The 26,719-nt window shown below is 35.5% G+C and overlaps 1 protein-coding gene across 6 annotated transcripts in view; it reads left to right on the top strand.

Annotated features, from left to right (window-relative positions):
• Positions 1–26,719, top strand: part of FSTL5 (follistatin like 5) — a 389,133-nt gene that overhangs the window by 257,103 nt on the left and 105,311 nt on the right. For all 6 annotated transcript variants that reach the window (XM_087963650.1, XM_026675826.2, XM_087963651.1 and 3 more), the window contains one exon: positions 19,874–20,040. In XM_087963650.1, the coding sequence (XP_087819776.1) occupies positions 19,874–20,040 (167 nt within the window). The remainder of the gene's footprint in view (positions 1–19,873; positions 20,041–26,719) is intronic.

Here is a 26,719-nt window from a genome sequence, read left to right on the forward strand (position 1 = left end):
AGCTGGACTCACTTAAGATCCATATTATAACTGAACAACTGCAGTGGCAAGAAAGATCATAAAATGGGGGGAAATTCACTTAACAACTGCTTTGCTTAAGCTCATGGACTCAATTGTGGCCATACGTTGAGGACTCCTTGTATAGCAGATATGTGTAAAGAATGGGAGGATATCAAATAGGAACAGCAGATGTGATACTAATTTATTACTTGGGTTCTTTTTGCTAATGGTTTACAGAGGCTAGCTCTATTTTCAATTTTCTCATTCCTGTCAAGTGATTGTTGCCCTGCCCCTCCAAATTCAGCCCTTTTTCATAAAGAATGTCTTCAGATTACTGGAAATATATGTAAAGAATCAGCTTCATATGAGAAATTATCTAGTATGTGCCTGAAGATTTTGCCTTGATAATTAAGGTTAAGAAACATATATGTATTTATGTATGTATGCATGCATTCTTGTCTGTTTGAAAATCCCCCATAAGTTAAGTATATATTATTTCTCTGTTTAAACCATGTGTATTAAGATGTGACAATTGTTCTTTTAGATTTCTCATTTCATTAGTGACTGTTTATTGGGGGGGGGGGGACTTTAAGATTGAATTTGTAACACTGAAGTTAATATTTGGGTTTTATATTGGTTTTTATATTATTTTTTTATAAACTTAAGTTTTAACTTGGCATCCATGAAGTCATTATGCAACTGATTGCTAAGTCAAAATAACTATGGAAAAGTAGGGTAAACTGATGACATTTAAGTAAAATGATTTTGCCTGAACTAGTCATGTGTAGACATAACAAACATATAATGGAACTGAATTTTGCATTCACCTTTCCACTTGAATAAATATATGAAGATATAAAATATATTTTGTAGGAGATTATTACCCTTTAAAACCAATTATTCCTATTCATTTTTGAACTGACATTTAAATACAGGATCGGTTGTGTTCCCTGCAAAGTTTGTAAACATAGAGATTAAAATTAATAAGAACCTTTAACAGTTTCAGAATCCTAATGACTGCTTTATGTTTTTTCAAATAACATTGGAAAGCTATATACCATACATATTGCTATTTGATATTGTTGCTTCTAACTTTTTGATGGAGCGGTTAAACAAAATGGTAGAAAATTGAGTTCTGAACAACAGGTATTTTCTCTAGACAGGGAGAATGCCAATTCTTCTGAGAATGTTTGATTCACCCACATAATATACTGTATATTACCAAAAAAAAATAAAAAAATGTTGGGCAACCTGCAATCTTCTTAAATCTTATTTTCTCTCCAGAAATCAAATGACCGATAAACAGAAATATGATCCTCAATGGTTTTGTTTGGAACAGTTCTGACTTTCTCATTTTCTTTAAGCTTGTCTCCTTTTAGAATTGAAAAATCTCTAATTCAAGAATGGAGAAGCTCCTTTATTTTATGTGGAATTTTTATGTGGAATATTTTTAAATAAATTTCTTCATTTGTTAGGTTTAACTATTAAAGACTAGAAAAACCTACCAAGTTTTACAGCTGGATTATTAATGAACGGCCTTCTCTGCAAAAAAAAAAAAAAAATAGTTTAACCTCATTGTTATCCGTTTATTGAACATTCTTAGCAGTATGTTTTGGGGTGTTTTTTTTACTTACTTCTGGACTGTCCTTTCATGTCCGGGATAAATTATATGACTTTGAACATAAAGTTTTTGGTAACCTATAAATTAATATTTGTACATATTTTTTGTTTTATAGTGTGTTATTGTTAAGCATACTCCTTCAATACTTGCACAGAACATTCAGATAGTTTCTATTCCTCAATATCCACATTTCTTTTATTATTTCTTAACCACAATAATATTTCAGTGTTTATCCAGATGATGAAAGTATTGAATAGTTGTGCTGGTACAAATATTTACAAGATTACAAAACAGCAGTCATATTTTTTTCATGCAGCAGTTTTTATTCAGCCAATTTGCACTGGTATTAAAGTCTAAACAAGCTATATAAACCAGTAAACAAGTCTCTCTGTTTTGAAAGAACTTTTAGTCTTTGTGATTCTAGGTAAATGAAAAATCAATACCTAAATGATTAGCGCATCTGCTTTTTGTACTTTCCATTTTAGGTTACAAAGGGCTAGATATTCAACTTCATTCTTATTTCCTCTACTTATACATACAGGCAGACACTTAGGAAAATTTGAATCAAGGAAAATTCCCTTTTCCCTGTTATAAATAATTCCAAAGCGGAAGCCTTAAAGCACACATTCAATTGCTATGTAGGTTTCTTTAATAGTAGCTGTTCTGTTTGTCAGATGAAATATGAACTCTTGAAGCTTGATTGCCTAGTGATTCCATTATCACACTGCATGCAGACAAAAATTGATCTGGAATGAGCAGAAGTAAGCATTCTAATTAGTTTCATGTTTCATTTAAAAGAAAATCAAAGGTTTTTTTTTTCTGTTTGTTTTGTCAGTCCAAAGGCTGTCAAAATGTGTTTTGAGGATGCCTGGTTCCATTATAGATAGTAAAAGAAATGATATTTAAAGACATCTGAAATTTGTCTCTGGTAATCAAAGCTAATGTTTCATTGGCTTTGTATTATTGGATAGCAAAATCAAATCATATAATTCTGTATGAACTTTTGTTGTCCAAATTAAAAGTAAAAACATTTAATAATATTTTATAGAATTGAATTAGTGAGCTGTTGGACAGTATTATTTGGTCTATTGTGTGGGTGCTTGTGTGTTTTAGGGGGCGGAGAATTTTGGTGGGTGGGGATGTATTTGGGGATTGTCATGTGTGTGTGTGTATGTGTGCATGTTGAGTTTGGTCTCTGGGTGTGATGTAAATTTCGTTGTATGTGTATATTGTGTATATATGTATAATGATAATAAAGTATTATTATGTTTTTTTTTTCATTTTAAGCTAGCTTTTTAAAGTATATCACCTTTTCTGATATTGAAAGACAGCCACATTAATCTGCATTAAGGTCTGCATCTATCTATCTATCTATCTATCTATCTATCTATCTATCTATCTATCTATCTATCTATCTATCTATCTCTATATCTCTATCTCTATCTCTCTATCTCTATCTCTATCTCTATCTATCTATCTATCTATCTATCTATCTATCTATCTATCTATCTATCTATCTATCTATCTATCTATCTATCTATCTATCTATCTATCTATATATCTATATCATATATCTATCTCTATCATCTATCTATCTATCTATCTATCTATCTATCTATCTATCTATCTATCTATCTATCTATCTATCTCTCTATCTCTATCTCTATCTATCTATCTATCTATCTATCTATCTATCTATCTATCTATCTATCTATCTATTTGCCGGCGTATAAGACGACCCGGCGTATAAGACGACCCCCCACCACCACCGGAAACGCCCTCCAGAAATCCCCGGGGCTGCAGCGGCAGGGCAGAGTGCCAGGGGCCGTGGGAAGAACAGGAAGGCTGCAGCCTCGGGCGGAGCGAGGCGAGCGGGATGAAGCGGAAGCGACGCAGGGGATCCAGGAAGCCAGAGGCGCCTTCGCTGCGTCCAACAAGCATCCGAAAGCCGGCAGTGGATATACCGGCGTATAAGACGACCCCCCCACTTGGAGGCATGTTTTTTGGGGCAAAAAAGTCGTCTTATACGCCGGCAAATACGGTATCTATCTATCTATATTTGGTTATTTGGGTTTTCTCCCACGTAAAATTGGAAGTATCTAGGCGACGTTTCGATGAAGTCTCATTCATCATCTTCAGGCTTGTGACTTCGGCTTTGTGCTTCTCGGAGTAATGTGAGCTTGCAGCTGCTTCTTCCTTTTAACTGCTAGTGGGGGTGTGACTTGATTGGGTGGGGGCTTGGCTGTGTTCTGATTGGCTGGGGGGTGTTCTGATTGGTTGGGGGTTTGGCTGTTTTCTGATTGGTTGGGGGTTGGCTGTGTTCTGATTGGCTGGGGGGGTGTTCTGTTCAGCAGGGGGCTTGGTTGTGCTCAGGTTAGTCTTAGTTGTCAGGGGATTTGAACTGGTGAGCTGTGATCCTGTTGTTTGGCTTCGCCTTCGTGGTCGTGCCACATCTTCATGGTGGGCGTCCGTTCGCTTCATGTATGGGTTGGAGGGGTTTGAAGCGGGTCGTGATGTAGCTGCGGTACGGCTTCTGGTCTGTGGTCGTGTCTCATCATCTGTGTGGGTGTGAGTCTGCTTTCTGCGTGGAAGTGTGAATGTTTGTCAGGAAAATTTTGTGAGGAAAATTTTTGTAGCTGCCTATGTTTTCAGCTTAAGCCCAAAATAAGTTTTTCAAAGATACCAAAATGTCTCTGATTTAATAGGAGGATGTGGTATATTTTATAATGTATTAAAAATTCAAGTCAATATATTTTCTCTCCCCTTCCTTCCTTCCTTCCTTCCTTCCTTCCTTCCTTCCTTCCTTCCTTCCTTCCTTCCTTATTCTCACTTAATTAGTTCTAAGTGGTTCACATAAATCCAACACATCAAGCACAAAACATTAAATAAACCAATTTCAATAGGCAGCTAGTATTAACAATGAAAACAAATTTACATAATACCAAGATCAAAAAAGTAAAAATGATCTGCACATTTATTTATTTTTTGTCCAAATATGTAGCAAAATAACACAGTCTTTGTCACACCCTTCAAGATAGCATAAGAGGACAACAAGGATGAGTTTCATGTAAATTAATGTAAAAAAAAATGCTACCTGGCTCTTGTCTCTTTATTAATATTATGTTGTAGAGGCTTGTACATCATTCATTTCTAAAAGTAGATCCTACAGGATAATAGGTAGATTCCAATGGAAAAGACGGTTCTTGTCTGAGACTCACATTATATTCTTGCCTGGACTTTTTTCTGACTTTTGCCTTGGTTCTTCCTGCTGTTCTCCGGGGTCATTCCCTTTGTCACTTACAATAACTACTTACAATAACTACAATAACTATTATTCATTTATTCATTCATTCATAGGGGCTCTATGTGGTATACAGCATATAGTATAAACAATAAGTAAAACAATATAGAAAAAATAGCATTAACATTAAAAAATTAACCCTAAAATTGAGGTTAATTTTTTTTTTAAAAAAAAAATTACAGAATAATTACAATTAAAATAGCCGCGGTGGCACAGTGTTTAGAATGTAGTATTGCGGGCTACTTCTGCTGAGTGCAAGGGGTTTGTTCCTCACCGTATCAAGGTTGATTCAGCCTTCCAACCTTCCGAGATCAGTAAAATGAGGACTCAGATTCTTGGGGGTCATATGCTGACTCTGTAAACCACTTAGAGATGGCTGTAAAGCACTGGGAACCAATATATAAGTCTAAGTGCTTTTGCTTTTGCTATTGCTAAACATCAAAAGGGAGAAAATCCTAAAATGGAAAGACACATGAGAGGCAATTTTGATCCTTTGCAGAATGTCAAGAGGGCTTTCCTCTCCTTTGGGGAAAGGTATTCCTAAAGAGGGGGCAGGAGCAGAGAAACTCTGTTCCTGAAATCCACACATCAAAACTCTTCGACTGATAGGGTCTACAGCATACCTTCTTTATATCTTTCCCTTCATATATTCCCTTTTGTTGGGAAGATTGAAAATTGAATGACACGTATTTCCCTAATATCTATCCAGAGAAGAGGAGATCAGGAAGGGACACATAATTACTTAGACCTGTCCCTTTAGTAGATGGCATGACCCCTCTTGCAAAGAAACAATCACTTCTCAGTCCTCCATGGCCTTCTGAATAAGCCAAGTAGAGCATGGATCAAGTTTAAAAGATGTACAACTTATGTTACTTTGTCTACTTCCTCAGACTTTAAGTTGACTTCACATAGCGACATCATGGACCCTCCTATACCATTTTGCATATTCCTTGAGGCTAAAAAAATATTGAACAATATCAGCAAACTTTTTTCTAATTTTTAAAATGGAATAAAAGTGTGGATGTGAGTACAGTGCATTCTTTTAAAACATTCGTGATGGATACTAAGAAAGGTTCAACCTACATCACTTTTACTACTTTGAGCTTAGACCAAAAGTTGTCCATGAATTTCTAATTCATTTATTCTTGAGTTAGCTTAATCTACTTTTAAAACCATCAAGGCTAGCAAGATAATAAAAGCAAGTGTTAAACATATACATTCTGAGCAACATTTAAAAGTGAATCCCCATGTTATAGAGTTAGTTGGTGCCAAAGGTGCCTGTATGTTAATGTCCATGGAGCCTCTTTCCATTCTCTTACCTTCTCACAACACACACACACACACACACACACACACACACACATTAGACAAGCTGCAGTTTTTCAACCACTAATATTTATATTCTCTTCATTTCATTTTTCTAATAAATGGAATTGTTGCCTCAGTGCATATATTCAGAGACAGATGGGATCAGCCTTCAAAGCAGCTGCAGAAATTAGGAAAAAAATTGCAATTTTACCAATTGTGTTCCAAAGTAGCTTTTTCAAAGAATGTTCATCATTGTTGTATTTGAAGTATGTTTTTTTTTCCATTGCATTTCCCAAGTGGGTTTAAGAATCAGCTATCCTAAAGGATCACAACAATTAATTCTATCATTCGTTGTTATTATTGTTTTGAAGTATAGCACTCTTTGTAGAAATTAATGAAGAAAAATCCTTTTGGTTTCTGAAGTGCAACACGTCACCTTTAACAAGAACTTCTTTTGGCACGTCTTTGATGGGGCATTTAAAAGGAATTACTTGTAGCTGTATATGCTAATATTACCATAGAAGTTACACTAAACTCAGTTTTAAGTAGGCTGACCTTCATTCTTAGGAAGGTGGGAGGGGGGTCAAATTTCAGAAAAGTTATATATGTCCATTCAAAAATATATACAAAACATCTTCCACTTTCAATCTTGTCTATCTGCCTATATTTCCTGATGACATGAACTCATAAATTGTACTTGTACTTTTTTCCTGTACTCTTCCACATAAATAGTTTTTCTTTCTTTCTATGAGTTTTTTGCCCACAAATCTGATCTTTCCTGTTAGAAATTCTTCTTGAAAAGCTTTTGAAAACATATAAAATGTTCTTTCTTCACCAGTGGTGAACAGTGGGACAGTGGTGGCCACATCGCAGCTATGGGAAGCAGCCCCAGGATTCCAGGCCTCCCTTTCGGCATACCTACCTCTCTCAGCCCCAGCCCCAGTGCAGCAGAGACAGTGAATGGAAAACCTTTCCATTTGCTTTCTCCCTGCTTTTTGGGGCGGCTGCACCCGCCGCTGCCGCCCTTGTGCTTCGAAAGGGAAGGCAGATAGATGTTCCGGGGCTGCTGCTTTCTTCATTGTCTCGCTGCTCGTTGCTCTGGAGTTTGCCCAATAAGTTCTTCCCAGAAAAGGTGTGTGTGTGAGTCAAGGAAGGAAAGGAAGGAAGGAAGAAAGGGAGGAAGGGCAAGAAGGAAAGAGGAAGGGAGAGAAAGAAATAAAGAGGAAAAAAGAAAGGGAAAGAAAGAAAAATAGAAAGAAAGAAAGAAAGAAAGAAAGAAAGAAAGAAAGAAAGAAAGAGGAAGAGAGAGAAAGAAAGAGAGAAAGAAAGAAAGAAAGAAAGAAAGAGAGAAAGAAAGAGAGAGAGAGAGAGAGAGAAAGAAAGAAAGAAAGAAAGAAAGAAAGAAAGAAAGAAAGAAAGAAAGAAAGAAAGAAAGAAAGAAAGAAAGAAAGAAAAAGAAAGAGGAAGAAAGAAAGAGGAAGGGGAAGAAAGAAAGGGAGAGAGAAAGAAAAAAAGAAGAAGGAAGAGAGGGAGAGAGAAAACTCAGTGCTATTATTTTTAATTGTTCCATTATTTATCATATATAAATATTTTACACTGTCCCTACACCTAGAGTGATTTTACTTCCTTTCTTTTTCCCAGGTATTTTTCAGGGTTTACATGTCAATAGTCCAGAGCATAAATACAGGCGCGTTTAACAGAGTTGAAAGGGACCTTGGAGGTATTCTAGTCCAACCCCCTGTTCAGGCAGGAAAACTGAGGGTGCCAAATTCTGAGTAGAGGTCCTGGGAAAGGTGTCAGAATAACACTTAGAAGGGACCTTGGGGGGAATCCTATACCCTTTCAGAGAAATGGCTGTCCAGTCTTTTGTTAAAACTTCCATGTTGGAGCACTCAGAACATTTAGTGGCAAGCAATTCCACTGGTTAATTGTTCTGTCAGGCAGTTTCTCCTTACTTTTAGGTTGCTTCTCTCTCTGTTCAGTTTCCATCCTGCTTTGGAAAATACATTGTTTGCCTTCTGGTGCTTTGGAAAATACAATCCCCCCACCTTTCTTTCTGGCAGCTCCCTAAAAGACTGTTGCCTATTACACTCTTGGGCAAAGCATGTGAGCCATTTCCTCCTTTCAGTGGTCCATGAAAGTACATCTATAGTACATAGATAATAAAATCAACAAAAGGTGAACAACATTTTTACGGAACTATAGATATGTTGAGGCTGGGTGTGACAAGGAATGGCTGGGAGGGGAGGGGCCAGGCAAGGCACCCCTTGATATAAGTGACATTGAGTTGGCCACACCCACCCAGTCACATGACCACCAAGCCACACGCACACAGTCATATAACCACCCCAGTCACATGGCCACCAAGCCACACCCACCCAATCATGTGACCCTAAGCCATGTCCACCAAATAAGCCACGCCCACAAAACCAGTAGCAAAAAATTTTGAATCCCACCACTGCCTCAAACTATTGGATCTGATGCACGTTGACATAGATTTAGCTCAGCACTCTTAACATATTGCCTTCCTGGATCCATTTGTGGTGACATGCTGTATTCTTTCAAACTATCCTCATTGCAACTGCTTAGTTCCTAGTCACCATAGTCCCTTAGTCACCCATTAACTGCAAGTAGGTGGATTTTTTAAAAAATTGAACATTACAGATGTACAACTCCACTATTGCAGTCCATCATATGCTTTAATGTTGAATTTTGTTTCCTGAAACAAAGCATACAAGTTTCTTGGTTAGAACCCATCTTGCCAGAACTTTTTCCACATATTTAACTTTAACTAACAGTAGTAAACAAATTCATTTGGTCCAGTTGCACTGATTCATGGAGCACTCACCTGTTCCTGACATCCCCAATGCAGAATACAATTAAAATGTATATGATTAAATAAAACTCTGTTAAATAAAATCTGTTAAAATGCATATAGCTTTAAAAAAAGAAATACTAGTAAATAAAAAGAAACTATGTACCTTAAGTGAAATGGGAATAAACATCTATATGTATTTTTCTAATGCAGTGAACTTAAAGCATAGTAAACTCCAGAAAATGGGAATGGGAATGTTATTCTGATTACTTATTATTAATTAAAATATGTGTTTAGTATAATATAATAAAGTGACATTCTTTAAAACAAATGTTTAAAGCATGCTTATTCTGCCGCTGGATGGATGGTAAATATTTTCCAAAGCTAGTCTGCAACAATTCAGATACAGGATTCTGTAATTTCAGCTTCTTGGAAGTGAAGAATGGTTTAAAAAATACTTTACGGACATATTAAAATAATAAAAACATATTTCCCTAAGCACAACAAATTGTTCACATTTTAGAGAGATACATGAGAAAAAGGAAACCAACAGATGGATTTTCTTGGAGGTGTTTGACTTGACCATGTAAGCGATGTGACTACAAGAAAGCAATAAAATCTAAGCATCAACAGAGATATAATTTCCAAATCACTGGACCTGGTATCCTTCACTGATCTAGACTTACATCCAGCAGATTGGAATACAGATAAGGTTGATCACTGAACTAGAAAGTAGGTCTTTTGAAGGCATGGCAATGTTGAAAAATGTTGAAAAAGGAAATCTGAAGGCAGACATAATTTGAGGCAGACTTTACAATCTTGAAAGGATGCCCACTGAAATTCTATAGTCTCAGAGTACTGGAGACTGAATGTCAGCCTTCAAGATTTTCTCCCTTTGCTTTGCATCTTTCGGCTGTCATAAGTAACGGGGAGGAGGAAGGGGGAATGGTTATGGGAAGTGAGCTGGAGGTGTTACAAACCAGAACTGTATAAACTGGGGGGTGGGGGGTATACATTCTTGCTTAGGTTTCTATCCTATGCTTTACGCAGCTGCAACCCTTTATCAAACTATGTCAAGGTCAACTGACAGAAGCCTCATCACCACCTGGAGATGCCCACGTGATGATATACACAACTTTTAATTGGATGAGCCAATGGAACTATTGGGGGTGGGAACGTGGCCATTACTTTGTATATGTGATTTACGCGCCCATTTTCTCAGATTCAGAATTCTTTTGTTGCTACCACTTGATTTCCAGTAAAAGATATCTTTTCTCTGATTAAAGGAGTCTAAGTATTTCTTTCTTGGATTTTGAATGGAGCACCAGCTGACACTGAATAATGACTTAAGAAATTAAGAAATACCATTTAGGGAGAGGAAAAAAAATCTTTCTAAAGAATGGTTTTGACAATGGAATTGATTTCCCAGAAGATGGTGGGCTCTCTTTTAGAATCAGGGAAAGCGTATACAGCCATCTATCTCAGGAATGCTTAATTTGGATTCCTATATTCAAGAGCTCAAGTGTTTTAATAACTGGCCCCTATTCTATAATTTTGTGATTATAGCACTATACTATAAAAAAGCTATTGACTAATCAAGCAAGGCCAGATGAGTCACATTTGTTCTTTCTATGTCCTTTTAGGGTTAATTTAGAGGCAGCAGACAGTAGATAGAGTTTAATAGTACAAGTCAGCTGACAATTTTTTTTCCCCTTCTACCTTGTTGGAATGTCAACAAGGAAAATTAATAGGGCTGGTGAATCATTGGAAAACAGGAATATAATACAAAAATCCTTGCCTTTGCCGGAATCATCCAGATTCCATGCAGATTCAAGTATTTGAAATGCAGCATGGGACAGAGAAGAATGATCATAAAAACTTAGAATTAAGTCTAAGGCCTTTGAATCAATGTAGGCCCATATATGTGCAACACAATCATTTAGAATATAATTTTAGTTTCAAAATGTTTGTTGCTGGTACACATGCATCTATCTCACTTGCTATAGGAAAAAACAACAACTTAGAATTGCTATGGCATTATTATTAGCTTTGGCTCTAATTTGTTTCTGCCATGCTCTGGAGCTTGAAAAATTACATCAAGGTATTAAAGCTTAATTTTTATTTCCAATTTGCCACTGAGGTATGCAGCCACTGGGTCTTCCCAAGAAAGCCATTGTTTTAGTCTTGGGGTGATTGATTGAAGCCATTTCTCCTTAGAGAATTTCACTAAACACCAGAGATTTGGTGATAATGATAATATCACAGGCACACTACTGTCCAGCAAAATGCCTGTCACTAAATTTAGGAGAGTGGAATTTCTCTTGGGCTAAAGAACCAATTCAATGAAATTCAATGATAGGTTCAATTGAATTTACAGACATTAAGCAACAGGTGAGTTATAACATACTACTCCACAGATTAGAATGGCTGCAATAAAGAAGACAGCTTTATCCCTTCTAACTTGGATTATTCTATTTTCATACAGCATTGTAATTAGCAAGACCTAATCAGTAGACACAAGGAGAAACTTAGGCCAGAGTTTATCACTTGGAATAGAATTAGAATTAAAGAGCATTTATTTCTTTATTACCCATCTATCTCATCGAAAGCAATTCTGCATGGCAACCAACAATTTAAGTAAATCGAGGTTATAGCGTTGCCTTCGTATATTTCTCTATTAAAACATAGTATACTGGTCGATTCTGGATCAGTGCTTCCTAAATCCTGTCTGTTTATCAACTAGAGTTGTACCTTAAACTCACATCACTATATTTAAACTGAATGAAATTAGATGAAATGAAAGCTTTTGACATATACACATTTATTTCTCTCTAGCACTACATTTATGACAGGATCCAAGATTTTAACCTTCATGTTGCTGAAAGCAGTGCTGCTTTATCATAAACCGTTTGTCTGTAAAATGCAGCCTGAACATGCTTCTGTTAAAACTCTATAATTTCTGTAATTTCGGTACAAATTCTGTAATTTGTATTTCAGAATAATTCCTAATTTAATTCAGATACGTGATTTACCAATAAATCCTGATAATATTGTTTAATAAACTATTGTATGTAGACGTTTAGCATATTTCATGTTCAACAATAAGCAGGTTAAAAACACATCTACCATTTCCCTTGTTTGTTTGTGTGTTTGTTGGCTTATGGCATTATATACACTCATTTCAATAACGATAGAGTAGAATAGAATACCTTTATTGTCATTGCATTCTACAAATACAATGAAATTTGAAAGCTAATCCAGCAGAGTGTCCCAAACACCACATCACAATCACACTACAGAATATTTAAAAATTAAAATAATTAAAATAATAATAATAATAAAAAACCTAGTCTAACACCTATCTAAAACATATAGTAATATATACATACATATACACTCATTCCAATAACTATGAGTAGTTTATTAAAAGATTAGGGTGTAATGAGAAACATGCAACTCCTCTTTATTGTTTATTTTCTTTCTGAAGCAAGTTAAGTAGGGCTTATCCCAACTGTGTGGTTGCCTAGAAGAGGCAAGTAACCATATCTGGAAAGTAGATATGAACAAGACCACCTTCTATTAATACTCCACTCACTATCCAAATGATATCAAGGCAGTTTTTTGGGTCTATCTCCAAAATAAACGTTTCTATATAGTTTTATATCAAGTGTTCTTGATGTATCTTGAGTTTATTTTAAATGAATCTAGTCTGTTGTATATTTTTTCAGAGAAAGAAAAACCTGTCAACTAAGTTAGTGTTCATAACACTCTTTAGTATTTTTTTTCAGCTGCCTTTTATCATGAATTTCACAATAGTGCAAGTTTGAAACTCACAATTTTTAATTACTGTTATTCTTTTTGAGCGGTCTCCTTTTCAGTGTGTTTGTTTTGTTTTTAATTCTGCGGTGTGCTATTTCATCTTCTTTCTAGTCATTTAAGATAAAAAACATCAGAAGGAATATTGCACATTGGAAATGAAATCTTTCCATCTCATAAATATACTAAGGAAATATATAGCAGAAAATGCTTCAATTATGATACTAAAAATCTGATAAAGCTATATCTTTAAAATATAAACCATTTATTAGGAATATTATAGAAAAGCTTAATTTATAGAAATAGTTAAAACTATATCAGAATAAAAAAAATATTGAAATAAAAATAACATTTCCAGCTTACAATGACATTATAATGAAGACAGTTGAATAATATATTTGTTGCTCTAACTTCAGAATATCTTTCAAATTGAGTTCAGATCAAACTGAATAATTTGAATATACTATAGGTAAAGTTAAAGATAAAGTTATAGGTAAATTTGAATATAGGTAAAGTTAGAGCTGTGGTGGTAAATTTGTGCTAAAGTAAAGCCTTTGGGAAAAAAGCTTTCACTGAAAAAGGAAAATGACTAATGAAGATATTGTGATAAATCCTATTTAGCTTTATTAGCAGCTCTTAAGGAAACAAATGAAAAAATGCTGCGTAAAGAATTGATAATATTTTTGCCAGACAATTTATAAACTGTATTTGGAAGACAGGAGGTAATCTTTCCATATCAATCTGGATTCAATCATGTCAGCATATAAGCCTAATGAAGAAACAGAAAAAAAGTGGGGGGAAGAGGAGTGGGGCTGGGGAAGTGGTGAGAGGGAAACAACATTTGGTATAACTCCATATTACTTCCTAACAGTTAGATAGACTATGCAAAAGATGGCGACAATTTATATACAGTAGAACCTTGGGTCACGACCATAATTCGTTCCAACACTTCGATCACAACCCAATTTGGTCATGACCGGAAGCTAAACTGACTGCACATGCACACACACAAAAAAATTGGCAGGGAAGGCGAAATTGCCACAGCAAGTAAAATCTCCACGAATGCGTTTATCGCTACCCGAGGATTTGTTCGCAACCAGAGTCAAGCATTTTGTGGATTTTTTGCTTGGCACTCGATTTGGTCGTGGTTAGAAGCATTTGTGACCCGAGGTTCCACTGTACTCTTCCATAATATGGTTCAAAAAAAATCATTCAGCATTGTATACTTAATTGTATTTTTTCTTAGTGTATTATTTAAAAGTGTGTGTGTGTGTGTATGTGTATGTGTGTGTGTGTATTGGAAGAGGAGGGATGGGAAGAGAAGAGTCACTAGCAGTATCTTCAGAATACTATTTTCAATTATTTGTCTGAATAATGTTATAGGACTTTGGCAGGTAAAGCTGGACAACCAACTGTAATAAGAAGGTAGCCTGACTTAAGTGTCAGAAGGCTGAAACATTGAATTTTGAGAAGACCAGCACATTTTCTACTTATATCAAGGAGAAATATCTAACTTTTCACTTCCATTTTTTTGCACCAGGAATGCTGCGGGTTGCCTGTTTATGGCTTCTCTGATAAAAATGCATATCTTGCTGTCAAGGGAAATAAAAAGGAAACACTTACTTCAGTATAGGTTGGATTTGAAACCATGTTATCTTACCTCTTTGCCTCCTCTGTATTAGTTCACTTTTTTATCAGACTTTTTTGAAAAAGGAGCTGCGGTATCTGACTGGAATCAATGTTGCTTGTTGATTCAGTCTATTTATCCAAACAGAACCAGTGTTTTAACCAAAAATAAATACCTATTTGGCCTTGTGCATAGGAAACAACAGTTGCTCTTGAAGTTATATATGGCAGTGTTCAAGGCCCTCTAAATATGAAGATAATACACTTGTATATGAAAAAATATATACAGAATTAATAATACAGTGAAAGGAATGTTTTCCATCCCTAAAATGAAGTAGCTGTCTTAGATTTTTGTAAACATTCTAACAGGGATTGACATTTTAAGTTCAGGATCCTCTTTTTTCTTTAAGGTTAATGTAGTTTTTATGTATTATGTCATTTTATAAGAGTCAACTTTATAATTAATGGTGGTCAGATAAAGTGGCTATATGTACAAAGACATTTATATCTAATAGAAGAGAATGTGTAGTTTGAACTGTGGAATATCAAGAACTCTACAATACTTGTGTATTATTATCATGCCAATGTCTGGCCTTCAGTTTTCTGAAGCTGTATTTCCTTGTGTGGAAAGTGTCATTTTTCAAATATAGGAATGTGAAGTACTTTGAATCCAAAGCTAAAATGGTGCTTCGAATCCAAAGCTGGTAATTCCAGTGCATATTTTCTGAGGATTCTCTGGCTGTCAAATAGATTGAGGGTTTAATTGATTGATTGATTTTTGGAAGAGGTGTCAACATGGCAGCTTGTACATACCTTCTTCAAAGCATCTTTTTAGCAATACATCTAAAGTGCTGCTTTTCTTGTCTTCTTTTCCCATCTCCATTACTCTGCAGGCTTCCGTATTTTTTTATTTCAAAAGGCCCAAAGTTATAATATCTTCCTTTGGGGATTGAATTGAGGGCTGGGAAGCTGCATATCATTAAAGAGAGAGGGAGGCTCCTTCAGGAAAAGAAAGCTCCCATACACTCCTTAGTCATCTTTATAAGTGAAGTAAGTGCAATAACAGTGCATCCATTCACTGATAATTTCACAAATTTTTTATTCTCGATTGAAAAAAAAATACTTTGGGGAAGTAATTCCCATCAAATAGAATAAGAATGAATCTACCCAACCCCATATATCCAGAAACAGCAGGACACAAGTTTATGCATCTTTTTTTTCCCACTGGACTTGTTTTCATTATTTGCTGTTAAGCTTAGACTGTCTTTTTTTTCCTGTTTGAGAAAGCAGAAGTAGGTTTTGGATTCATGGGATTGCTTATCTATTAACAAATACTGATTTATCTTGGATGGTTTCGTATTACTGTTTCTTGTAAGTCACTTATCGCTACTGGGGAATTACATTTTGAAATGTAATCTTTGGTGTTCAAGGTCTCTGCCTTATAAAATGATATTTTCAATAATGGGGGGAAGGGGAAGCATTTAAGGAGGAATAAAAATTTGTGGTTCTTATATACTGTATTGCTAATACTTTTCTAAGGGCGGTTATAAACAGTTATAAAAAGTTAGCTATACACAGTGGAAGAGCATTAAGAGAATATAAAAAAAAAAGAAAAGTGTGAACAATCTTCCTTTTCTGTAATCAATGTTAATGCCATAGTACTGTTTTGAATATCTACCAACTAAAGTTTCTTCCTTGGAGCACTGAAAGTTAGAGTTATAATTATGTATATAGTAATTCATTCAAACAAGATTTGTTTGCTTTGACTTCAATGCCACCAACTCCTTGCTGACTCTGGGAAGTAAAAGCAACACATGTAGAATAAAATTAGTAGAAATACAATAATCAAAATAAAATAGCAATTCCAGATTATATCAGAACATAAAGGTATATGATAAATATATTTAAAATCCACCGTCCCAGTGCTTTAGAAAATAGCTAGGTTTTTAGTCCTTCTAGAATGCCAATAGAATGGAAACCAAATGGTCTATAAGGGGATATCTCATTTCTAAAGGCAGGTGCTATGACCGCTTGCTTTCTGGGTATCAAAAGATGATACTGTTTGATCAAAGGGAAACAGTACCTATATCTCTGTTGGCTTTTACTAGCCAAGAAGAATCAATTGTAGACAGGTAGTTCTATGGCATTTGGGTCCTGTACTATGAGGGCTTTATAATAAATAATCAGCACATTGGATCTCATTTGGAAGTTTACTGGAAATCAATGCAACTCATAAAGTAACAGTATTATGTGGTATACCAAAGCACTGGTTAGATCATGGTTAGAGCACTGTAGTTTGGACCAGTTGAGGATGTTTCAGTGGCAGTCTGTGTAAAGCACATTGCAATAGTTGACCAAAAGATGAAGAGGCCATCACTACCTAGAAAACTTCCTGATCTGGGAAGGAGCACAATGGATTCTTTGTGGTTTTATTCTGTTTTGTCCTTAAATAAAAAAGTATATTTTTATCAGCCCTCTTAAACTAGCTGACTGAAAGAAACATGAATGTTAGTTTTGCTTTTGTTTCCATTTTAAGCCCAATGTATAATAAGATTTATTGATCCATTGATTTTTTAAGACGTCTTGTTTTGTATATTTTCTTCTTTACATTACAGACATTTGCACACAGATACTATAGATAAACTATAGTTATACTTTTGAATCCCCATGCTTGCTTAATATTATGTTGATCAGTGGTGGGATCCAATTTTTTTTTTACTACCAGTTCTGTGGGCGTGGCTTGGTGGGCATGGCAAGGGAAAGATCCAAACTACTCAAAATTTCCTCTACCGGTACTTCAGAATTGGTCACAAGATTCCAAACTAGCTGTATTATAGTAAAGCTCACATTTTGAAAGACCAGCAATATCTAGGATAGGCATGCAGGTAATATTTTCAAACCTGTTTTTGTTCCAAATATAGCATTATTCTGAATTGCCGTTTTAAAATTACATTTTAAGACAGGTTATTTTCTTTTCTAAATTACCTGATCTGGGTTTGGGTTCCACTCATTGTTTTATATTACATATGTTTAAAAGTGTTAAATTTCAATTGAACAAAATGTGGACTAAAAGGGAGCAATAAAAGAGAAGACAGATCACATATAATAATTACCTTTCTCACAATATAGAAAATGATACTAAAACTACAGAATGAAAAATAACAGCTATCCTATCACAATACTCTATGGGTTTATTGTTATGATTATTTCAGGTCTTTCATTAAGTGTTTGAACCTTGCTGTAGATTATATGCAAAGGACTGTTTCTATATCATTGGAGGAGGTGATAGCTTTTAAATTACATTCTAAATTGGCAAACTAAATGCATTCAGGCTTAATGTAGTCTTAATTCTATTTAGTCAGCTTCAATCTGGATAATGTTTGCCAGTTGAGACACAAAGGGGTATTGAAAAAAGGTGAATAAATAAGTGAGCTGAATAGGATAGAAAAAAATGTACAATTTTAAATTTAAGTCATTATATATCTGTAGAATATATTCTTCTTTTAATAGTTTAATAATTGAAATGCAATATGTAGAAAAAAATTGTTATAATCGCTTTTGTTCTCGTTTTGTCTTTTCCAAAACACATATTCCATATTGCATTTATATTTTTTTCAGCAAATTGTTAACTGAAGCAACCCTAAAACTTTCATGCTGTTTTTTCCTGCAACCTTGAGGAATTCATGTTACTGTGCATGTATATTTATTGTAGATCCTATACAGCAGTCTTATGACAGAGATGTACGAATTTCCTGATAATTTATTAAACATTGTAAAGGATGTTGGCTTTAACAAGCCTGATATCATGTAAACAGATAGAAACTGACTTTCTTGATTTTAAGGAATGTATTAATTCCTATATGGATATTTGTTTTGTGTGTGTGTATTCAGGTATCAGTTTAAACGTCCAGAGGTAGATAATTTTTAAAGCTTCATGTAGTTTTTAATAGCGGCACAGTGGCCTGGAGGGGAAGGTGCTGGCCTCCTACTTGGAAGGTTAAAAGTTCAATCCTAGGCAGTGACAGATGTTTCTCTAACAGAGATGCAAAGAGAAAATATCTGTTGCAAACTGTAGGCACCAGGAAGGACATCTGGTCAGTAATGCTCAGCTCCATTCAGTCATGTGAACACCACCCCGATAAAAAGAGATTTAAGGGTCATAAAAAGAAAACATATATAGTTTTTAATACTGAATAATCATTAGTGCATTTTATTGTTATATAACAGTAATAGTAATAATAACGATATGCTTGTGAGCATGCATTTCCCATATATATTTGAGACAACTCAGTAGAACCACCACTCAACAATCAACGCTTCCATAATGGAGCTTGGTCAAGACAAAAGTCCCAGCATTATTATCAATGAGGGGAAAGTAGTAAAACATGAAGAAATCAATGTGGAAATAATATCAAGAATGTGGATGAAACAATCACTACAAATTAAAAGGTTGGGTGAGAGATTATACGCATTGCTTAAATTCTAAAATAGCTAAAAATTGAACACATTTTCATTGTAATTATAATTTCTGTGACAATCTCCATTCTTCGTAGAGTTTCGTTTAACATTGATTTCAAAATATCTTGTGATAAAATAGATTTAAAAAAATTCCCCATGACACAATATACAAACGAAGACTATACAGTCCATACTTGAACAGTGCTGGGGACAAACCACAAGGTTCTACCCAAGGAAAGATGGTAAAAGCGGGCATTAGTATAATAAATGCTGATTAGCAATATTGTTAAATCATAATATGGGTTAAAATTTCTGGGTTATACTGATAAAATAGAAGTTACAAGTTCTGATTTAAGATCAGTTGTGAGCTAGCATCTGCAAATGCCTAAGCAAGCTATTAAGGAGGCTGATTTTGGAGCTTTTGGTTTGAGTATATTTTACCCCTTCAAACATTAACAAAATAAAAGCATTAGATTACAGAAATAAGTATAGCGTAATGTTGATAGTTTTAGAGCTCAATGTATTCTTGTGGATTGCAGCCAATTTGTTGTCCATAGGTCTGCCTTTCTTGTGGAAATAAGTGAGTGTAATCAGAAAGTGTACAAAAGTCACAGGAGTACAAATCTCTAGGACCTTACATCTCTGTAATTTTTATCCTAAATTATCATTTTCTCTTTAAGCTTCTCTTGCATCTTGGGACTAAGCTAGGGATAAAATTCTGGATTCCAGAAAAAAAAACATTCAGCTGCTAGAAGGCTATTTGCTACATGCTATTTGTTTTTATTATCTTGCTGCCATTAGTTATTTTTACAACCCAGATGTGGTGCTTAACTAAACATAAGGTGAGATAGAGCTACACACTGGATATTGCTTTAGGTGTAGACCTTCTATGTGCAAATTGGCATTAAATGCAACATATCTTTTACAGAAGTAATACAACTGACCCTGCCAGAAGACCAAAAAGTAAGCATTACGGCTGCGATAGTTGGACAAAGTGCAGTTCTAATTTGTGCCATTCAGGGCACCTTGAGACCTCCAATCATCTGGAAGCGGAACAATGTCGCTCTGAAGAGTTTAGATTTAGAAGACATCAACGTAAGTGATTAAGGATAATCTATTGACCTTCCTAATAGAATTATAATTAAAAATTTGCCATTCTAACTACGTAGAGTAATCACATTTGTTAAATCAACATGTGGGCCTGATTCAAATTCAAGTAATGAGTCCTTAAAGTTTAAGGACACGTTAAGCAGTATCGGGGTTTGGGGTTTGTTTGTTTTTTTACATTTTCTATGTGAGTTTTGTCTTTCTACTATATGGTTCCCCATTTTCTATAGGTGGGAGTGGAAAAATCATGTTAAGGGAGAAACTTACCTAAACAGTTACCTGACTTTCATGACTTGCATTGCCAATACAATAGTATTTTTTGCATGAGAAATGCCTATGAAATAACAGGATGATGAACCCATAGTTTCTTGCTCATAGGCAATGGGTGGGAAAATTTTAACACTTGTTCCTCAGATTTCATTCATATTATTGTATCTCAGACATTTAGGATCAAGTTTTAACATATCTACCATCTAAGCCACCCAGAGTCACCTAATAGAGGGGATGGGCATAAAAATTTAATAACTATAACAAAACAAAGCAAAATAAAATAATAAATACAATAAACCTTTCCGCCATAGTACCTTGCATAGTAGCTAAGAAAAAAAAATCTCATTCTTTCTCAATTGGTCTAAAATTCTTATAATCTTTTATAAATCTTTTTTATAAAATCAAATGTATATGTAGATATTAAAATTAGAGCATTCTAGTCATATCATACTTTTGTTAACTATATTGGATCTGGAGCTTTGCATTGACATGATGAAAACAATAGATCTTTTTGTATGAGCATCTGGAAATAGCTATGGAACTGCCTAGTAGGCCAAGATATACACATATAATCCATCTTCTGTTGAAATTAAAAGTCATTCAGCATACAGACGAACAGACTCTGCTTTTGGCACATCCTTTCCAGGCTATTTCAATAAGCACATCAGATAGCTGCCTGTACAATTGTATGCAGAATTCTGGGCTATCCTCTGTGATAACATCATCCAGAGTCCCTCTCTATGGGAGATGGGCAGTTAAGATGTATGAAATATAAATAAATAAATAAAAATGTTGCTGAAAGTTATTTCACCAAGTATCACCATTACTCTCACCCATAAGAGTAAGGACTCACTAAAGCACCGTGTTTTCACATTGTTGTTGGATGGTGGAAACATTGTTCTGACTGATTTGTTACATTTTCCCCATTAATATATACTTCCAAGGTTTTTAAATAGCAATAGCACTTATATACCACTTTATAGTGCTTTACAGCCTTCTCTAAGCAGTTTACAGAGTCAGCATATTGCCCCCAACAATCAGGGTCCTCATTTTACCCACCTCGGAAGGATGAAAGGCTGAGTCAACCTTGACCCTGGTGAGATTTGATCTGCCAAATTACAGGCAGTTGGTTGCAGCATAAGTAGCTTGCAGTACTGCACTCTAACCACTGTGCCACTGAGGCTCTTAGTTTAAATGCTATTATAAACTATTCTTATATTTGTATATTTATCAATGAAATGAAACCAAACTTTTATATTTATTTATTCTATGACCCATGGAAGTTTATTCATGGAAGTTTTTCTAAATGTATTGTATTTTTCAGCAATGATTAAAGCATAAAGTTAGAAAAATTTTATAGCATCATGTAACAAATATTTTTAAGCCAGGGTCATCTCAAGTAGCACATAAATTGATGCCTGACATGAAAGTCTTCACAACATCACCTTGCTAAACATTAGGACTGTCTTTTACTTCAAAGCAAATGATGAATTTTTGTGAGCACCTTGTTGCTTTTGACCATGGGATTAATTGGAGCCATCAACTCCTGGAGAAAAATTAGGAATGAAATAGAAACACATATGGAGAATTGTTTCCAACAAAAAGACAGAACATAAGAGATATTTTTAAATAGTATGATGCCTTTCCTAATTAGAGTATTTGGCACTGTTTCCTGTCAAGGAGCCATGCTGGTTTCTATTACTAAGTCTTTTTAGTTGATAGTTCATTTTAAGTACTCCCAAATTCAAGACCTGACTCTTTATTCCCTGAATTGGTAGCTAACTCTATGGGGTCTGGGGCATTATGTTCAGGTGTCTAACAGTTTATTGACTTCCTCCCAGTGAGTCTATTAGGTCTCCTCTTCAGTTCAGAATCAGAAAGTCCATGGCATGAATGGCATTGAGAACTGTGGTTTCTATTTGTTTTTTTTTTAAATCTTTATTTTAAAGAAATTTAACAGGATGATGAACCCACAATTTTGCTTGCTAATAAGGTAAAGGTAAAGGTTCCCTTCGCACATACATGCTAGTCGTTTCGAGCTCTAGGGGGCAGCGCTCATCTCCGTTACAAAGCTGAAGAGCCAGCATTGCCCAAAGATGTCTCTGTGGTCATGTGGCCACTAAATGCCGAAGGTGCACGGAATGCTGTTACCTTCCCACCCAAGTGGTCCCTCATCAGATTTCATTCATATTAGTTTATCTCACAAATTTAGGATCAAGTTACAAATAGTCTTTTATGATTCTAGATTTGATTTCTGCCTTGCCATTAATATACTCGATCCCTTTCCTTCCTGGGTTGTACAGAGAATCAGGATTTGGACACAGACTGTAGTCAATGCCTTCTTGTGACTTACCCTTTCTCCAAAAGTGTTGGATTGCTATTCAACCATATGGTAAATTATTCCTTCAGGAAAAAACAATTGCTAGTCAGATTCGTATCATCAAAGATCCCCTGAAATTTTTTTTCAAAATTTGTTCCCATTAAAATAAACAATTTAATTTACAGAATGGCTTAATCCTCGTGGTTTCAGCAGAGTTTATTCATTAGTAAGTAACCATTGGAGTGCAGTCTGGTGTACATTATTTTATTTTTAACTGTTTATTCATGTAGTGGTTGCTAGAAAAAATATTAAAAAGTAGAGAGCTGAATAAATTATTTCAGTGCATACCTATAAATTAAGATACAATCTACTTTAGAGTTTTTAATCTTGAACAAAGAGTAATGTTGATCCAACTAGTATAGTTGATCAGACAAGTTAAACTGGATTTTGTGAATGTCCTAGTTACAGTTTGGGAAGCTATCTAAAAGTGTAACTAATTTTTATTTTGCATGTAGTTGTGGCTTTTGTTGCAGCTCCGTTACAAATTAAATACCCTCCTAAATTTTGACACCTAATACAGTTCCAGCTTTGAACTTTTGTGCACATAGCTGTGGTGAAGTCATCTCTTTATTTTTTTGCTTAAATAGAAATTAAAGCCCAAGGGAACAGCAAGTAATTGGATAAGTCCACTGAGGAGAACTGGGCTTCTAAATTGGATTGGGGAACAGAGATGCGGAACTTCAAATGAATTTATTCAGAGAATGCGCTGTACAGTGGTTTGTGCAGTACTTTACCTATTCATTTGTGGCGCTTTCAAAGGCAATTTCAGCACTTACAAAGTCTCTGCTCTGATGCAACTATTTATAACTCTAGCGCTTGCTTTGGAGCTCCGCATATATTACAAATTACGGTACATTTGTTTAGCAGTGATAGCTGACTTTGCATCGCATGACAAAAGCCACATGCATGACATCAGTGAAATAATTATACTAATCATATCAGGATAAATGATAAAAAAAAAGAAAGGCAGGCAATAGTTGATGAAGAATGCAATCTAGAACACTTGTGTCTTATAGAAAGATGATTTATTTTTGTTTTGCTTTACTGCACCAGATGAAAGAGTGGGCAACACAGACAAAAAGGAAATGAACTTTTGCAGGGATTTTAGATTGATTTAGAGATATGAAGTGAAGATGTATTACATTCTCTAGTCAAAATTAGGCTTTGGACTTCAATTGCTTATATGTGTTTCATTATTCCAACTTTAACACATCCCTTTGAATAGAGAAGATAGTCCTAATTTATTTTATTTATGGTTCAGTCTGTTTACATTATTTCTTGTAGCTGAATGAAATCAAGCCTTTCTCTTTCTGCATCCCTTTTTATTTTTAAATTTTGCTTTATCTCTGTAATTGCGATTTAAATTCTGTTCATAGCTGTCATTAAGTATGACATGTACTCCACTCCTATGCAGGACTATTGGCATATAAATTTCATTGAGGGTTTAACCCATAAATCTTACTGGCCACTTTCTGATTCTGGAGGTCATGAGTGCAAGACATTTTTCTCAAGCTCTCCCCAGCTTGCTTCTCATCAAGTAGCAGTTTCCACTACTGCCAAGACAAGTGATGCTATGTGTTCTATCTGCCATGCTTCATTCTGTTGTAGGCTATGCTTCTACTCCAGTTGGCTAGCGCATTTGGCTAGTGACAGACAACCTCCTATCTTTTTCAGTCATGACTGTTGCTTTCTATAGGCATTTCTTTATTGACACATTGGCTATGATTTTGGAGCGTGGTTTTGCTTCGCTCAGTTTTGCTTTGTTTGCCTAGCCTTGCCACTCCATTAATCTAATAGGTCAGTGCTTTATTTAATAGGACACTGAACATTTAATCTTCTTGTGAAGCAGGAAAATAGTGGAGCTTTTCCTTTTCTTTTTTCTTTATTTTAAAATTGTTGTTTTTTTTTATTGTAATGGCCTAAGGCAGGAGGCAAGGAAAATGGAGAGACTTATAGCCAGGAAATGAAGGCTGCAAATTGAGAAAGAATCCAATGGGAGTATGGGTGTATATATGGGTGTATATATAAGTAGACAAAGCAAGCAAGCAAATATCTATCCATGTTCATCTGGGTAATTCACTCTTTGCATCTACTAAACATTGTTCTCTCTCTCTCTCTCTCTCTCTCTCTCTCTCTCTCTCTCTCTCTCTATATATATATATATATATATATATATATATATATATATCCATATATATATATATATATATATATATATATATATATATATATATATATATATATATATATATATATATATATATATATATGGATCTTTGTTATTCGGGTTTTCTCCCGCGTAAGATTCAAAGTATCTAGGCAACGTTTCGATGAAGTCTACCCACTTCAAACCCATCTGAGCCATACATGAAGCGAACTGACCCCCACCATGAAGATGTGGCACGACCACGAACTCAAAGCCAAACAGGAAGATCCCAGCTCACCAGCTCAAATCCCCCAGCAGCTGGGACTAGCCTGAGCACGGGCAAGCCCCACCTGAACAGAGCACGCCTCCAGCCAATCAGAACACGGCCAGCCCCCAACCAATCAGAACACAGCCAAGCCTCCAACCAATGAGAACACACCCCACCCAATCGAACGCAGCCAAGCCCCCACCCAGTCAAGTCACATCCCCACTGGCAGTTAGAAGGAAGAAGCAGCTGAAAGCTCACATCACTCTGAGAAGCACAGAGCCGAAGAAGCAAGCCTGAAGATGATGAATGAGACTTCATCGAAACGTTGCCTAGATACTTTGAATCTTACGCGGGAGAAAACCGAATAACCAAAGATCCACATACAAATACCCACGAGAACCTCAGAATATATATATATATATATATATATATATATATATATATATATATATATATATATATATATCTATCTATCTATCTATCTATCTATCTATCTATCTATCTATCTATCTATCTATCTATCTAACGTGTGTGTGTGTGTGTGTGTGTGTGTGTAAGATAGATTGATAGATGATAGATAGATACTGTAGGTAGGTAAGTATGGAGACAGAGACAGAGACAGAGACAGATCAGGGCTGTCAAACTCAAGGCTGCAGGCCGGATACATCACACCCTGGCCACGCCCACACCCTGTTTAGCAAAGGGGACTTTTTCTCTCCTCAGTTAGTTTCCATCCATTGCTTCTTGTCCTGCCTTCAGGTGCTTTGGAGAATAGCTTGACTCCCTCTTCTTTGTGGCAGCCCCTGAGATATCAGAGCACTGCTAGTGTGTCACCCTAGTCCTTCTTTTCATTAAACTAGACATATCCAATTCCAGCAATCATTCTTCATATGTTTTAGCCTAAAATCCCCTAACCATCTTTGTTGCTCTTTTCTGCACTCTTTCTAGAGTCTGAACATCTTTTTTACATCATGGCAACCAAAACCGATACAGTATTCCAAGTGTGGCCTTACCAAGGCATTATAAAGTGGTGTGGTCACACTTCATGTGACCTTGATTCTATCCTTCTGTTAATGCAGCCTAGAACTGTGTTGGCTTTTCTGGAAGCTGTAGCACACTGCTGGCTCAGATTTAAATTATTGTCCACTAGGACTCCAAGACTCTCACAATTACTACTACTGAGTGTACTACACTTGTGCATTTTATTTTTCATGTCTAAATGGAGAATCTTACTTTTTTCACCATTTAATTACATTTTGTTAGATAGCGCCCAATGTTCAAGTCTGATACAGAAGATCTTTCTGTATCTTCTGGAGTGTTGGCTATTCCTGCCAGCTTGGTGTTATCTGAAAATTTGATGCGTTCCCTATCTAATCCCTTAGCCAAATCATTGATGAAGATGTTGAAGAGTACTACTGTACGTAAAACAGAGCCTTGTAAAACAGAGCCTCCTTCATGTAGATGCAGTTCCATTGAGGACTATATGCTGAGTACAGTTGATCAGCCAGTTATGAATCCACCTGGTGGTGATGCTGTCTAACATTTTTCCATTGTATCAAGAAGTATGGTCTACTTTATCAAATGCCTTACTAAAGTCCAAGTA

This window comes from Notechis scutatus, chromosome 4 (assembly GCF_049901735.1).
Source record: "Notechis scutatus isolate UNSWTSFEM ecotype Mainland chromosome 4, rNotScu1.2, whole genome shotgun sequence".
Taxonomy (NCBI): Eukaryota; Metazoa; Chordata; class Lepidosauria; order Squamata; family Elapidae; genus Notechis; species Notechis scutatus.